The 16,502-nt window shown below is 41.7% G+C and overlaps 3 protein-coding genes across 13 annotated transcripts in view; 1 reads left to right on the top strand and 2 right to left on the bottom strand.

The window, feature by feature from the left end:
• IFT57 (intraflagellar transport 57) overlaps positions 1 to 6,070 on the top strand; it is a 62,839-nt gene extending 56,769 nt beyond the window's left edge. For 5 of the 7 annotated variants that reach the window (XM_085878016.1, XM_085878012.1, XM_085878015.1 and 2 more), the window contains 2 exons: positions 2,619 to 2,685; positions 2,839 to 6,070. In XM_085878016.1, coding sequence (XP_085734142.1) covers positions 2,619 to 2,685; positions 2,839 to 3,020 — 249 coding nt within the window. In that variant the 3' untranslated portion in view covers positions 3,021 to 6,070. The remainder of the gene's footprint in view (positions 1 to 2,618; positions 2,686 to 2,838) is intronic. The other 2 variants (XM_085878018.1, XM_085878017.1) reach the window with 2 other exon arrangements.
• LOC147028049 (uncharacterized) overlaps positions 1 to 16,502 on the bottom strand; it is a 250,584-nt gene that overhangs the window by 170,529 nt on the left and 63,553 nt on the right. The gene's annotated exons all lie outside the window — the stretch shown is intronic.
• On the bottom strand, positions 6,204 to 15,041 carry LOC147028051 (uncharacterized). 5 transcript variants are annotated; one of them, XM_085878023.1, is made up of 4 exons: positions 14,864 to 15,021; positions 13,766 to 14,649; positions 11,904 to 11,976; positions 6,204 to 7,984 (listed from the first exon to the last, which is right to left on the bottom strand). In XM_085878023.1, exons 2-4 carry the CDS (start codon positions 14,636 to 14,638, stop codon positions 7,905 to 7,907), a joined length of 1,026 nt encoding a protein of 341 aa, XP_085734149.1. In that variant the 5' UTR covers positions 14,639 to 14,649; positions 14,864 to 15,021; the 3' UTR covers positions 6,204 to 7,904. The 5 variants fall into 5 exon arrangements, with proteins under 5 accessions (XP_085734149.1, XP_085734145.1, XP_085734146.1 ...); XM_085878019.1 differs by having other exon boundaries at positions 13,766 to 15,041; XM_085878020.1 differs by having other exon boundaries at positions 6,204 to 7,977; positions 13,766 to 15,041.

The following is a 16,502-nucleotide window of genomic DNA, read 5'->3' as shown; positions in this document are numbered from 1 at the left end:
GAGTTGACACTTTTCATTGTCATTTCATTTGTGCTCCACGTTTTGGGCTTAAAAGTGTGAAATGTTGAAGCCCAAGAAAGTGAAATGAACCACTTCTCTTCAAGTTAAATTGGACATTTTGAAACGCTTTGAGGGTGGAAAAGACCACAATTGTTCATTTTCGTTTTACTTTACACTTTTAATTATCATTACGATTATTATTTATTCAGTTTATAAATACAGAACTCGCTTTAGAATTCATATTTTGGAAAATACAATCTTACGTTTTGGCATCCTTCAGGAACACAACACAATATTATGGGAAAACTCGTTTTGCAACACGCTGATTCACAATACGCCTGTTTTTCAGGAATGCATCCCGAGCATATAGCAAGGTATTCGTGGAGTGATCAATGTTTTATTGGTACCATTCGTTTTTGCAGGCTATTCTATACTAGCAGGTACCTGTGGAATTTTTGTGTAATTTAAAATGTAAGTTCATCAGTATTATGCAAAGAACAGTTTAATTTCATGTAAATCTATTATTATCGAGCTCACTCAAGATGTTGCTTGATTAAATCAACCCACCCCCCCAAACCCCAACTTCTCACCCCCCCTCCCCAGTCAACCCCAAGTCCTCAACTCCTCCCCCCCCCACCCTGACTTCTCAACACCCACCCACCCTACTCAAGCCTAAGACCCCAACCTCCCCTCCCAACATCGCGCGATCGACATCGCGCCTGTTTCCGGCGCTGCCGGCCCCATTACGGGCAATGAAGCACGGTCCACGTTCGGAATGGGGGAGGTTCCAACCCTACCCCCGTCTCTCCCCTCTTCCCCCGACTCGCTGCCAGACACGTGGCCTTCCTCCTCAAACATCTGCACATCCGCCATGGTGCAGAAGTCCCGTTTGCCGCCAATTAATTTAAATTTGAAAAATCCCGCCAAAATTTTCCCGCGCTCGCGCGCTTTTCTGCAGTAGTTTTATATTCCAATTCGTGGTGAGATTTTAATCTTGGTATATTCTCCCGATACCAAATATAATTTAGAGGGGTTCGAACTTCCAACACCCTGACACCAATGTGACGTCCACGGGACTTGAACAGTCCCGCCAACATAGAATGAGCCGAAACGATGGAGGCGGTTTATTTATTTAACCCAAAGATGGCGGTTCCAATCGCTCTACCGCAAACGGGACGAGGAAGGTGGCACGAGTCGCTTTTCACTGAGTTGATGATGTTTATTTGTTTTTATTATTAACCAGAAATAACAAGACTCGGCAAGAAGAGGGATCCGGGGCGAATCGACGGGATGGTGTGGGATCGGGCGTGGGGAAAACACAGACAATTCCAATGAATATACAGATCTCAAACCCTCTAAGGCGCCAAGTACACACACACACACACACACACACACACACACACACACACACACACACACACACACACACACACACACACAAAACGTAGCTACTTCTGGTGGTCAGGCTGGACCATGGTGTGGACGCAACTGTCCCTGGATCAGCGTCGGACGAGCTGGCCTTGCTCTCGTCAGGGGGGGGGGGGGCAGGAGAAACCGTGGTGCTGTCGACCTCCTGGTCCTGGCCCAAGTCCGCTCACAGCCGCCAGGGAACCAGTTCTGGCGCCAAATTGCGAGCAGGAGAGGGAGGCAGGTCCGCCCGCCGTTCGACCCCGTACTCCGAGTCAGCAGAACCCCAGGGCCAACCAAGGTGAGGCACGAGGCTCAGCAAGGCTCCAAGACACGATGAAGAACACGATCGAATCAGCACAACAAGTACGCTTCCCGCGCAACAGCCTCCACACCAAAAAAACACGATCTTTTTGTCCCGATCTTCTTCTTCCTTTTCGACCCCGAACAGAACCTTTTTATCCTCCTGTCCTCGTCACTTCCAATCGAGCCGTTTTATTGGCCCACCGCCGTCGCCTTCCGCCAATCGTGATCACGGGGCGGAGCCATCCGCAGCCCTGTCCTGTGACGTCACGGCCAGCCTCCAGGGACTACTAAAAGGGGTTTACGCAGACACCCTTACCCTATCCCGTGTCCCTATCTAATTACGTGACAATTATCATTTCCCCCTTGAAGAAATGAACATTTACTGGACAACTTATCACCACTGAATTGCTACTTATTACATCGAGATCCTGGTAAACTCGAACAGCATGGCATACCTAATTAAACATCCTAATTACCCTTTGAATGCATACCCCCCCCCTCAAACGTAACAATACTGTGTTGATTGGTGTACTCTACACAAATACCCTTGTAATTCAAGTGAGAGTACATGGATGTGTCCTAATGTCCTTGTCTTGCTTGTGATGGATGTGCAAGCTCCTCCATGACCTTTAGACATGAAAAAAAATAAAAAAAAGTGTTTAAAATGGACAAGTCATGCAATTCAAAAGCACTTGTCGGAGGTAAACTTAGGAAAATTGAAACTACCACACCCAGAAGGAAAACAAAAGTCCACAATTTGCATGGGAGTGAAGGAAGATTTTCAGTGTTATTCTAGTTTTGTACATGTGGATCATTGAATAACTGGGAATAAGAAAATGAGTGATGTTTTCCATCCTTTCATATTTAACCTCCAATGAACTGTTCCACCAACCTCTCACTCGCAGATTAGTGACGAGTTGGACAGGGTGAAGCAAGATGTGGAGGAACATGGAAACAGCTTGACAGATGGTGGTATGGGGAAATCACATTTACTTGTTTGACTGCACATGAACTGGGACCCAAATGTTCACCTCATAGATCATGAGTGCATTGTTAAACTTCTTGGAACTCGATTCTTTTAGTTGTAATTCACTTCCTGTATTTGGTCTCCCGTGTTTCTCTCAGCTCCCCTTGTTCGTGTGAAACGTGCACTGGCTCGTCTTCGTGCGGAGACGCTGGACTTGAGGGTACGTGTCGGGGTGGCTTCACATTCTTTGACTCGGGGAACTCTTCTTGCCCGTGGGCTTATGGCTCATGATATTCAAGCTTCGATCATCCCATTCTCCCACCAAACATCCGCCTCATAACCTCTTCTTTTTTGGTACGTGGGAAGGAAAGGTACAAATGTGTGCTTTGAAGTTGTTCTTTAATGGCCACAGTTATTCTCTCCTTCTATTGGGGTCAGCTGGGGAAAATTTAATCCATGTCCTTCACCAACCAGTTGACCGGACCTTATGTTCGACTAAGTAGGTGAGAGCAGGAATTTGGGATTTGGTCAAGGTGTCGGCGATAGCTCGTCTACTCTTCACGAAGGATTCAGCGGGATCTTTAACCTATATCAACTAATGCTGGCAGATGGGACATACAGTTTAATGTTCATCCGAGGGATGGCACACACATGGATACCTCTCCCTGCCTGCAAAACAACAGCTTACATCTGGGCCAGGATTCAAAACCAGGCTCAACAGGTCAGAGGCGAGTGTGATGCTTAAAAAAAAGCTTTTAAATATTTGTTTACATGTTCGGATGTGTTTTGTTCCATAAATCATAGCGGTGATGTCTTCTCCCATTTTCCATGCCTCATGGGTGATTCATTCTGTATTATTGCTTCTGTTGCATATTTGTATTGTGGTCATGAGCTTTCAAGCTGGTAAGGAAGCTTTTCCCTTCAAGTGGGAAAACTATTTGCTTTTATAATTCAATGCTGAAGTGCACAATGCTCTTTAGTTGTATACCTACAATAACGTTATAAAAAGGTATATGCTTTCAAACAGGAATAAAAATTGATTGTTGAAAAATGAACGAAAGAATGAGCAACCAATCGTGTTATTGGATGGCACCACAAGTCAGAATGAATCTGTCTCCAGAGATAATATCGGAAATTTCACTGAAGTTGCATTTATTGCTCATTACCCTCACCGAAGGAGAGGGTATTGAATTTATGTCCGTTTGTTTGTTTGTTACTTGCAAAATCGAAGATTTTTCAAATATATTGGTCAGTCGATTTTGTTATTCTGTCTGTCTGTCATTTGTTTGCTTGTTTGTCAATCTCCTACAGGTCACTTTTAAACCGATCTTCACGAAACTTCACCAAATTGTAGAGGTAGTCTCAACTGAGAAGCGTATTGATTGAGGTCAAAGGTCAAAGGTCATCTTGAGGTCAAATTTCCAAAAGTCATTTTTCATCCAATTAACTTGAAAATTAAACAGCAATTGCACAATGCATTATTGAATTGGAAAACCAATTATTTTTGAGGTGAAGAGGTCAATAGTCAACTCAAGGTCAAACTTCTGAAAACATCAATTTCAATCTGAAAAATAATAAATTTTCATCCGTTTGACCTGAGCTTTGATTAAGATTGTTAATTTTGCTCTTAATGAAATGGATAATCTGACATATCCATGGAAACCTTTGGAGAGGAGGGGGTGAATTGTGGAAGTATCGTGCTCTGCACGACGTCTTTTTCTTGTCTTGTTTGTTTGTCTGTTTGTCCACACTGAACTTTAGTGTTTTTTCCACAACCGCTTGTCGGATTGAGATGAATTTTTCACCATCGGTGCAAGTACTCATGCAGTGTTTTATTGATTATTATGTCATAGGTCACGTGATGTGGCAGCCATGTTGGAAAAAACGGAAACACTTTGGTCCTCTATCTCTGAAACCACACCAAGGAAAAAAATTGAAGCTTGGCACGTGGCAAGTACTCGTCATGGAAATAAGTGTGATTTTTTGATGATGTCATATAGGTGCCTTCATTTTGTCATAATTGCATATGTAGAACGCTACATCTGATCAGTATAAAAATTTTTGATGGTCATCTAGGGATAAAATGGTCCACAGAAAAAAAATTATGATGTCATCGGTCACGAGATTTGGCAGATATATTGTTTAAAAAAAAACCTTCAAAAATCTTCTTTGAATTGGCTGAACAGATTGAGGCTAAACTTTACACCTATGACGGCCTGTCCATGAGGGACAAAAGGTTCACACATATGATGTCATTGGTCACATGGTTTGGTAGCCATATTGGATTTATCCTAAAACCTATAATAAATATTCTCCAGAACAGCTGTTAGCTCGAGGGGAACTTCACACATATGTTCCCAGGCTTTTGGGATACCAGGGTATTCATAAATAATTTATGTCACTTGGTCTGGCAGCTATATTGGATTGAGTGAAAATCTTTTTAAAATTCTTTCTCTTGAACCACTGAAATAAATCAATGTGAAACTTCACAATTATGATCTGTTGATGATGGAGCATATGTGTTTTATATTTCAACCAGATCAGACACATGTTCTAGCAGCCAGAATTATTTAATTATTTTGATATGGGTTTTTTTTTATTTTTTGTTGTTTTGTTTTTGATTAAGGCTCACTTGGCTGTGCCTGGATGGGTTTGAAGGAAGCGGAGTAGCGGCTGAAATGCAAATCCTATCCAGGTTCCTTCTCATGACTTCATTTTTGCTTTTTGCTTTTTTTGGGTTCCTTCTGATTACTCCAATGCAGGACTGTACCTATTTAGTCTCCTATTTGATTTGAATTTAATTTATGTTAACCTCAGTATAAATTTAATTGAATAATAATAAACTAAATTTATTATTATGCAATTGAATTATTATTCAATTTAATCCCATTCTAAATTCAATTGGATAAGGGTCAGGTGTCTGATAAAAGCGGGACATTTTAGTACTCTGTCATCATTGCCAGCAGTTATAAAGTGGCAGTTCTAATTATGTTTCTTATTAATTATGTCATGCATCAGAACACAAAATACACCACACAAAACAAGTCCTGGCGAGGGTCTGCAATCTCTGATTGCTCTTTTTCTTGTTTGTGTTAGTCAAGGATGTAAAGATTAAAAAAAAAATCCATAATGATTGGATGTATTAATTTGTAGTTGTTGAAATTTTGACTTTGTTTCACTTCAAATTGCTGCAAGCTAGCTATGCCTTCCATGTCATCAATGCTTGTCTCCGTGCCATCCTCTGTAACCAAGAACTGAATCACTTGATGTTACATAATGACAAGCTGAAATTCCCAGGTCAACCCAGAGTTAGGCCTAGGCCACACCAACCTATTTCTTCCAATATGATCTAACTGTGTGGTCATAGGAAATCGTGGAAAGTTGCCAGGGGCCACACCAAGCATTGCCAAAAGACTGGTCGACGTGGGTTCTGCTGTGACAACCAGGAAAGCAAGCAATGATTGGTCTCTGACATGTGGCAAAAGTACAGTTATAGGACAAGAATGAAATGACAATGGCAAAATTTTGCTGGAAGAAGAAGGAAGCTTCAGATCCAGCAGTACTTTCTGCGGCATGAAGACCTTCATTTTAATGATACGGTTTGCATATTGTATAAGTTTGGATTGTGATATCATACAAAGTAGGGTTTCCTGCCATAGCTGAATCATCCTCACATTCTTCAGTCCACAAATTTGCCATTTGGTTGAGGAAGAAGGCATTAGGAAGTGCTACTCTCTGACTCAGCGGCAGCACATTCATCTTGTCACATCGTGAGGGTGTCTACACCAACGATGAATACCAAATGTGACCAATCAAGATCAAACATGTTAAATCAGTCCAACAGGACCAGACGCGATGCAACGCAATTTTACACAACTGCCCATCCACACCAAACGATTTTATTTGATAAGACCGTCCAGTTGTGTCACTTTGGAATAAATTATTAATATTGCCAAGGTCTTCGCATCTCAAAGGAAGCAAATCCTTGTTTTTTCAAATCTCAATCACATGGGCTTTCGGTGCAATAATAAATTAGCATTTGGTTCAAGAGTGCTGGTCTGGACATTCGCTTTCAATAAACTATCTGATTGCTGTGAGAGCTCCAAGTGGAGTAAACATGTGAGATGGTAGGTCCCCACAAATGGTAGGATGGTAGGAGAACAAATACAGCACAAAGCTCAATGCTGCAAACTTGAAGTGAGATGCTAAGTTAATTTGCACATCTACACAGCAAGGCATCATTCAGTGTGCATGGTTTGATTGAAATAACATTTGCAATTCAGGAATCTATCATCTAAACATTTAGTTATGGTATGTTCCTAAATTTGATGCAAAATCACAGTACATACACTAGATACACAAGTACAGAAAGCATGGAGGGGAATAAAGATGGAACCCATTTGTGCCATTTTGCAAAAATGAGTTTTTCTTCTGCAGCACCATCTGCAACTGATACGTTGACGAATATAAAGAGGCTTCCACGTGTTTACGAAAGTTGGGGGAGTGAAGGTTCTGGAGTTTTAAAAACTTTTCACTGAGTCCAAATGAATGCATTTTAAGAGTCTGTTAAGACCCTGGTCCACAGAGTCCCTCATAAACTTTGCAGCATTCCAACCCTCAGAGGCATCAAATGCCTACACCACCGCTGAAGATGAATATCTACCAGGGGCACACCAACAATGGGTGATCAAGCAAGAGTGTGTGCCCAGCAGCAATGCACCTCAAACCAGGGGCACAGGCCCACTGCAGGAGCAGTCTGATCTAAGCTTGGTTCACATGTTAGGCTTATGCTGATGATCATCGCACAATTGCACTCTTGGGTTTTCCAGAAAATTGCTGGCATCATGACAATAAAAAACAAAATCTTGAACTAAAACACAAATATCTAAATAATCAGCCTACTATATAAACAACAAGCAGAATGACAGGGGACACAAAAGTGGAAGACGTTAGATAATACAGCAGTTAAACTCGGTGTGCATTTTCAAGATTTCTACATGTCAGAGAATGGGCTGGGAGGGTTATTTTAGGATAGATAGGTAAAAAGGTCTGCCTCAACCACAGTTGCCCATTTCACCCTCTTTGTGGGGAGAGATGCAATTAGACGGACATTGAGAGCTTGAGACCCAGAGATGATTTGGAAAAAGGTGCAGTGAATAGCTGGTTTCTCTGAATAGAGCCATGGAGATGTCCAAAGGGGAAGCAACCGCAATCCTTGCCATACTCAGATAGATACAGTAGCGCTGAAACACTTGAAGATGTCGATTTGAAATTGATCAGCATCAATTCTTCTCAGTCTGCATTCTCCCAGGCAGTTGAAACAATAGGAAACATTAGCTTAACTGTAACTGATGTACAACCGAACAGTTCGCTGGTGGTAGAATAATACTGATGAGATACTGCTCGTTATATGTTATTAAACCACGAAACCTTTTCCCCAAGCCAAAAAAAGTTCACCGCATTACTAAAGGGATTTGCAGAGGGGAGTGTAATTGCCTCCCAGCCATGCTACAGTACCTCCTTTGATGATTCACTTGTAGGACATGACAATTGGCAACCACTACTATTAAGACGTGCAATGACCACTACTTAAGTGCTGTTATCTCCATGATGCACTGTCCCATAATGGCATCAAATTAATTATGGTACTTTTCATATAAAATGATTGCACTGGGTAATATAATCCAGGCAGAGACAGCTCAGAGTGGAGCACATTGCCAACTGAGGGATGTATAATTTAACAAACAAACAAAAATAACTCCTGCATATGATTTGCAGTTTATATTGCAAAAACAATTATGCTTTGTTATTTGAAGCATCACTATATATGAGAGCTTTCTTACCATAGACTGTTTAGTGGTCTTTTAGTGTTCTACTGTTTCATCCAGTATTGCTCCCCTAACTCGAACACTTTCAGTTGCATCCACCTATCCCCAGCTATTCCAAGGTGGACGCATTTATCCAGCAACTCCCTCGAAGGTCGTCATCCTTTAAAACTCCAGGCTTTTTACTCACCTGCATTCCCTCACCTTCTCTCTACTCCCCTCTTTGCCATCACCTTCCCGTGACCGTCCAATCGTGTTCCTTCTTCCATTGCTGAAAGATTGCAGCCCACTGGCATCCTACGTAGTCTCCCATTTAGATTCTTGATCTTTAGAATGGCCACTTATCTACCATATCCCTACTTTTCTTACAGGTCAGGTTTATATACCCATCAAATTTCTGCTTCTTCCATTCTGCACTTTCCTGTCTTTCAAAAGCAGGCTCATCTCCTCATTTGTTCCTCTTTTATCTTGCCTGTGAAACCAACTTCACCAGTTTGTTCAGTCCCATTCTACTTTCCAACGCTTCAAGACAGCTGTTCACCACGACCTCGGGTTATTCCCCATCCATACTCATTACAAGGAATTGCAAGAAAATTTTGCACAGGAGGAGGCCATTCGGCCCATCATGTCTGCCCCACACCAACACCAGATTTAAGAAATCCATCAATACCCCTTCCCTTCGTGTGCAGCCTTTTGGCTGCTACACTGGTCCTCATTTCGCCGAACCCGGAAGGATGACAGGCTGTCAACCCCTTGGTGTTAATTCAGGGCCCTAGGATCCCAAGCCACCACCCTAACTGCTAAGCCAACACCAGGTTTCCATTGCATTTATCCAGCGCTCATGATCTCCACTCCAAATGACCCCATTCCCAAGCACTCCCCTTCTTCCAGGTTATTGTGATTTTTCGCCCACTCCCTCACCCCTTTTCGTTTGTTAGTTGTTGGTTGGTTGGTTTGTTCCTTTTCTGTTTCTTGCTGTGTTTCAGCCTGGGTACAGCTTGGTCCTCCCCTGTGTGCTTGATCCTTCTCACCTTCTCCTTGATCTTACTCGCAATTCTACTCTGCTGTTGGTATTTCCCCCTTTTCCATTCTGTTCTTGCTTATCCACGAGCCTCGATCATGTATAGAAAATAACCCTCAAAAATTATTTTTTCATCATTTTGATCCTCTATGAAATTGGCTTTGGGTAGAAAAAGAAACTTATGAATTACATGTTTGCACATGTTCCGAATGATAATTGAAGCTCAACCAAGTGTACAGAGTGATAACTATTGGATTAGCTGAGTACTTGAAAAGTTCATTCGATGACTATAAACCCAATTTGTACACAAACATAAAGATAAGAAGCCAGAAATAGTATCTCTACCTCATCTTGCAAAATATTTCCAAGATTGAGTGTGAATACAACATGTTACACATGAAATCCAAACAGCAACGAATATAGACCCAATGATTGCAAAGAGGACAAGTTAAATATATAAAAGAAAATATCAGTAAATATACACCGACAACTGGAAGAACGAAAAAGAGAAAAGGAAGGTCATGAAAAGTTAAGACACAATTGAGATATGTTTACCAAAGCTGATATCGGAGTTTGTATTCATATGCTCGGACAAAACGACTAATTTGATATCAAAGGGTTAAAGATGAAAGTCAAATGCATAGAATAGGTCCCTTAGGATATCTCAACATGGCTGTAAGTTGGATCACCAAATTTGCTATATTGGTTTATCCATGCAAGTAAACACGAACTGTCACACAAGAAGCACTTTGAAGACTGGTTTACAAGATCTCATCCTCGAGTCCAACACAAAACCGCATGAGCACATTCTGCATGCCATAGGAGAGGAGAACTTAAACGGGGAAATGAAAAACTGCAAAGAGACTCAAAAATGGGAAATGCTGCATTAGCATCTCAACGGGGAAAAATCAAATCCACAAAGTGAGTTGTGCGGACAAAACCAAATCCACAAAGTGACTCGTGTGGACAAAACCAAATCCACAAAGTGAGTCGTGCAGACAAAACCAAATCCACAAAGTGAGTCGTGCGGACAAAACCAAATCCACAAAGTGAGTCGTGCGGACAAAACCAAATCCACAAAGTGAGTCGTGAGGGAAAAAAAACAAATGCACAAAGTGAGTCATGTGGAAAAAAACCAAATCCACAAAGTGAGTCGTGTGGACAAAAACAAATCCACAAAGTGAGTCGTGCGGACAAAACCAAATCCACAAAGTGAGTCGTGAGGGAAAACAACAAATGCACAAAGTGAGTCATGTGGAAAAAAACCAAATCCACAAAGTGAGTCGTGTGGACAAAAACAAATCCACAAAGTGAGTCGTGTGGACAAAACCAAATCCACAAAGTGAGTCTTGCGGACTAAAACAAATCCACAAAGCGAGTCATGCGGACAAAAACAAATCCACAAAGGGAGTCGTGCGGACAAAACCAAATCCACAAAGTGAGTCTTGCGGACAAAAACAAATCCACAAAGCGAGTCATGCGGACAAAAACAAATCCACAAAGTGAGTTGTGCCGACAAAACCAAATCCACAAAGCGAGTTGTGCAAACAAAAGCAAACACACAAAGTTAGTCATGCAGACAAAACCAAATCCACAAAGCGAGTTGTGCAAACAAAAGCAAACACACAAAGTTAGTCATGCAGACAAAACCAAATCCACATTGTGAGTCGTGCGGATAAAACCAAATCCACAACGTGAGTCGTGCCGACAAAACCAAATCCACAAAGTTAGTCGTGAGGACAAAACCAAATCCACAAAGTTAGTCGTGAGGACAAAACCAAATCCACAAAGTGAGTCGTGCGGCCAAAACCAAATCCACATTGTGAGTCGTGCGGATAAAACCAAATCCACAACATGAGTCGTGCCGACAAAACCAAATCCACAAAGTGAGTCGTGCGGACAAAACCAAATCCACAAAGTGAGTCGTGCGGACAAAAACAAATCCACAAAGTGAGTCATGCCGACAAAACCAAATCCACAAAGTGAGTCGTGTGGGAAAAAAAAAATCCACACAGTGTGTCACGCCGCCAAAACCAAATCCACAAAGTGAGTGGTGTGGAAAAAAAAAACCAAATCCACAAAGTGAATCATGTGGAAAAAAAACCAAATCCACAAAGTGTGTTGTACCGACAAAACTAAATCCACAAAGCGAGTTGTGCAGACAAAAGCAAACACACAAAATTAGTCATGCAGACAAAACCAAATCCACAAAGTGTGTCATGCCGCCAAAACCAAATCCACAAAGCGAGTTGTGCAGACAATGGTGCTCATTTGGTGCTCATTTGGGATTTGCCAAAAGTCATGAAATTTCTTTTGCATTTTCTAAATTGCAAAAGAAGCGAAATTGCAAAAGAAGCTAAATCAAGCTGCAGCCAACCTTGAGCTCCTGACCATGTACAAAGCCGGCCATTCCAGTTGCCTGGTTCGAGAAGAACAAGTATGAAAGCACACTGTTTGAAAGGGGAGAAAGGGGTCAGTGATTGAACAGGGGTCCAGTATGTCTTATTACCCCTACAAGCAAATATAATGTACAGAAAAGGGTAACAAAACTATATGGGGGTTACAACAGCACATATATTAAACATGCAATAGAAAAACATAGGGTTGGGCCTGGGAGATAACATGAAGAGGCAATTGTTTGTTCAAATCCTGGAGAGAAAAGGCACAAATAAACAGATTCAGGGATTTTGTTCCAGAGATGAGAATAAAGGGGATGTGAAGGAATGAAGGTGCGTTTGCAGAGTTGATTTTAAAGGGGAAGAAGGCACGGGTTTCTGGAAGAACGAGTGTGATGTGGTTGGGCTTGAATGAGCAGAGGGAATAAGTGGTGTGTGAAAACCTCCAACCTCCAAAAAAACACAAACCCTCCAACCTCCATTGTATGCTTGGGACTTTGACTTAAAGCCAGGGACTTCTCACTTAGTGAGTTAATCTCGTAATTACCTTTGTCACCGAAGGAGGACGAGGTTATATTTTTCACCCCTGTCTGTCTGTCTGTCTGTCTGTCTATGTCTCGGATATCTCAAAAATGGTGGATGGATTCAGACGAAATTTGGTGGAGAGGTTTGGGTGTGTAACAAGAATGAATTGATCAGATTTTGGTGAAGATCTGGATCTGGATACTTGAATTTTTAAGTGATTCTTCACCATTGAGAGAGAGTGCCAAAAACAACGTACCGTATAGCACGATTTCTCAAAAAGTTGTGGAACGATTATGACAAAACTTGGTGGATGTGTTGGGTAGGTGACAAGAACTAGCTGATTAGATTTTTGGTTCAGGTCTAGATCCAGATACGACCTATCAGTGGGATACAAGATGTAAACTGTTCAGCATGGTGGAGGTAAGTGCTTTTTCGAGTGCTGTTCAATGTCACTTTGTTTTGTTTTCATGTTCATACATTATATTGATAACGTCCAATACAATAATCTCAGTGAACTAACCTGTTTGTTTTCAACACTGACAAATTTAGAAATATACCATTAAGTTCTCTGCATGAGGTCTCCATGGCAACAAGGATGTATTCCACTGATGTAGGGTGGTCCAGTCACATGTGAACTACCCTGTGTCTAAAGAACAGGGTAGTTCACATAATGTGTTCCTCTTGGAAAATACACCATAAAATGTGTACATTTCAAAAGACACTCCACAATGCAGAAACCCACCTCCTTCCCCCCGACCTATTCACAGCTTTTCACAAGACGTTGTTACTTTGATCAAATTCCTCTGGGAATTTAACCAAGTTACAGCCTGAGCTTATGATCCTGCCACTCCGATAACAATGAGTTACCACTACACCAGGATAGAGATTCTACAATGGGAATATTTACTGAACGTTACCTTGAAGCAAGTATGGCCGGACAACACATCCCTGGCAGGATAGGTGGAGCAAGATCCTTTCGGGATGATACGTTTCACCACACTCCCCCGCCCCTAACCCCGTACAGCGTACAACCTCCTAGATCATTGTTGTATGTTTAGTATCCTCAAAGTCCGCACCAAAAGTTCTTCTTGTGACGGCACACCAGATAATTTAAAGTGGATAATGTTAAGTATAATGAACCAATCGAAGGCCACCAACCGTATGGAACATGCCCCGCCACATCGTGCACATTTTACTTCACACCAAACAAATACAGAAAAGGTCAATTAATCCGAAGAAGTTTAGGCCTTTTGTGACTTGGCATCATGCATCCGGTCTTTAAACAAATAAATCCGATAAATCACAATACGTTGCTCACCAATTTCAACAGCTCACGTCTCGTCTTGAGCTCGATTATCTCGCCATCCCACCTGGTTGTTCTGTCTGCACCACAGTAAACAACCTTTGCTTCATTCATGCCCTGAGAGTCCCACTCGATTTCTGGCAGTAGGTCATCACTATCCGTGCATGTCCAGTTGGAACCATGTTGCTCTCTGGATGTGATCAGGATAGGTTCACCATGTGGAATCGGCTGCAGCGGGCATATTCTACATCGGCAGAGGCAACGAACACCGCCGTTGGTGCCAGCACAGATAAATGGCGTCACAAAACTTTTGAAGACAAACAACGTCCAGGTGACTTCATGCATCAAGGCTAGATTCGGCAAGCTTGAATCGAGCCGCGTGTTCCCCCTTATATGTTGAGCAGTCAGCCAATGGTATGTCACGTAAGGAAACCAGCAGCAGATATACGTTGATACAAGACCAAAGGCAAGGCTGAGTTTTGGATTTGTGCTGCAATTTTGACAATGAGACATTGCACAGAGTGCTAGGATGCAGGTCACGACTGGCGTGCTCAGGGCTATGTCATGGATTATAATGTACCAGACTGCACAGCCATGCGAGTTATTATCCCTGTCTGTATAGTATATGATGAGCTGCAGAACAAAGCCAACAACAATGGCTATCGCCCAAGCACTCAGCACGGTAAGACACACTTGCCCCTTCAAGTCATGTACCCTAAAAGAGCAGGGTCTTAGCACTAGTAGGAGAAGACTGCTGACTAACATGCTGACCATGACCGCGCAGGCGATGTAGATGTCGAATCCATCAGCTGGGAGAAGAGTACCAACAGGAATGGAAACTTTGTACTTGTTCAACACGTACATCTCCCAAACGAACACCAAGAGCATGAAAAGGAGATCTGCCAAGGCCACATTAAATATCAACATGTTGACCTTGAAAAGTGTTGAGCCTCCATCATCGGGCCTCAGCTCTCGCGTCAAAGAGTTTCCGATGTTATGTTGCACAATGGAGCGAAGCAGAGTAGCCAATAACAGAGAGTTTACAGCAATGGCCAACAAAGATATAGCAGCTCGAATGTAGATAAAGGTCAAGTAGATATTTCCATCGCTTACAGTTTCCAATGGAGTGCAGTTCATTGTTGCTGCCTACTGAACTGCTGATGAAGAAGTGGATATTTCAATATGTTGCTGTTTTGAAAAAAAATACTGGAAACAACCTTTGTTATCTTCTCCCTCTAATTCTCACTTTTATAACTTCCCAAAAGTGAATGCATTTTTGAACATCCCCAGCTGCCCTTAACTCCACCCTTACACTCACTGCAATCACTAATTATTGACTAGTGTTATAAAACTAGGAGTCTGTATGTGCAGCTGGGTTAATATGTCCAATGGGTGTAGATTTCTGTTTTGTATTTTTTTATAAATGTCAAAGTCCACCTGCAAAACTTTCCAAGATATGGTCAGGTTTGGTCTTGTGACGGAAAATGAGCCAAGCTAGACTCAGCCAGCTGTCTCTTTTATAACGCTTATGCACTTTCAAACCAGTTTTATTCACTTCCTTAGTCAATCCCAATTTGTTGTCTTGCATGACTTGGGCCTTTTTGTAAACATGCTTAGTTGGCCCATTTTTACCCTCGCCAAAGGAGAGGGTATTGATTGCATTTGGGTCTGTTTGTTTGTTTGTCTGCACAGAACATTCGTGTTTTTCTCCGCAACCGCTTGTCGGATTGAGACAAAATTTTCAACATTGGTGTGACTACTCATGTAGAATAGTGTAATGATAATTAGGATGTCATAGGTCACGTGGTGTGGCAGCCATATTGGAAAAATGGAAAAACTTTGGACCTCTGCATCTCTGAAATCGCACCAAGGAAAAAATTGAAACTTGGCACATACCAAGTACTCCTCATGAGGAATGCGTGTGATTTTTTATGCCATCATAATTGCATATGTGGAATGCTACATATGATCAGTATGAAGATTTTTGAGGGTTATTTAGGATGGTACACAGAAAAAAAAATTGATGACGTCATCGGTCACGTGATTCAGCAGCCATGTTGTTTTTTTAAAAACCTTCAAAAATCTTCTTCTCTGAAGTGGCTGAACAGATCGAGGTGAAACTTTACAGGTATGGCCACCTGTCCATGAGAACAAAAGGTTCACACATATGATGTTGTAGGTCACATGGTTTGGCAGCAATGTTGGATTTACCCTAAAACCTATAAAAAAAATCCTCTTCTCCAGAATGGCTGGACAGATCGAGGGGAAACTTCACACAAATGTTCTCCAAGCCATGGGTGTACAAGTTTCTTTAGGAATAATTGATAGGTCACATGGTTTGGTAGGCATATTGGATTGAAGAAAAATATTAAATGTTTTCTCTGGAACTGCCGAATCAATCGACATGAAACTTCACAATTATGATCTAGTCATGATGGGAATACATGTTTTAAATTTCAACTTGATCCGACATATGGTCTGGCAGCCAGAATGATTTAATTTTTTGATCTGGGTTCTTTTATTTTTAGATCCTCGTGGAGGATCTCACGTTGTTGCTCTTCATCTTCTTCTTGTGGATTTGTTTGTTTCACAGCCTACAGTTTTCATCGAAACTTCCTGAAACTTGGCGTATATATGTAAAATTACCCTGTGCAGACAGTAACCATCTCCGATTTTGAAAATTCCTCCGAGAAAAAAAAGTTATGACGTCAAAATATCTCCTCTAATGGAAATCACCTAAAAAATTATCTCT

Source organism: Eptatretus burgeri, chromosome 4 (genome assembly GCF_056783735.1).
Source record: "Eptatretus burgeri isolate ZD-2024b chromosome 4, Ebu_testis_v1, whole genome shotgun sequence".
Lineage (NCBI taxonomy): Eukaryota > Metazoa > Chordata > Myxini > Myxiniformes > Myxinidae > Eptatretus > Eptatretus burgeri.
This window is presented reverse-complemented; position numbering and strand designations above follow the sequence as displayed.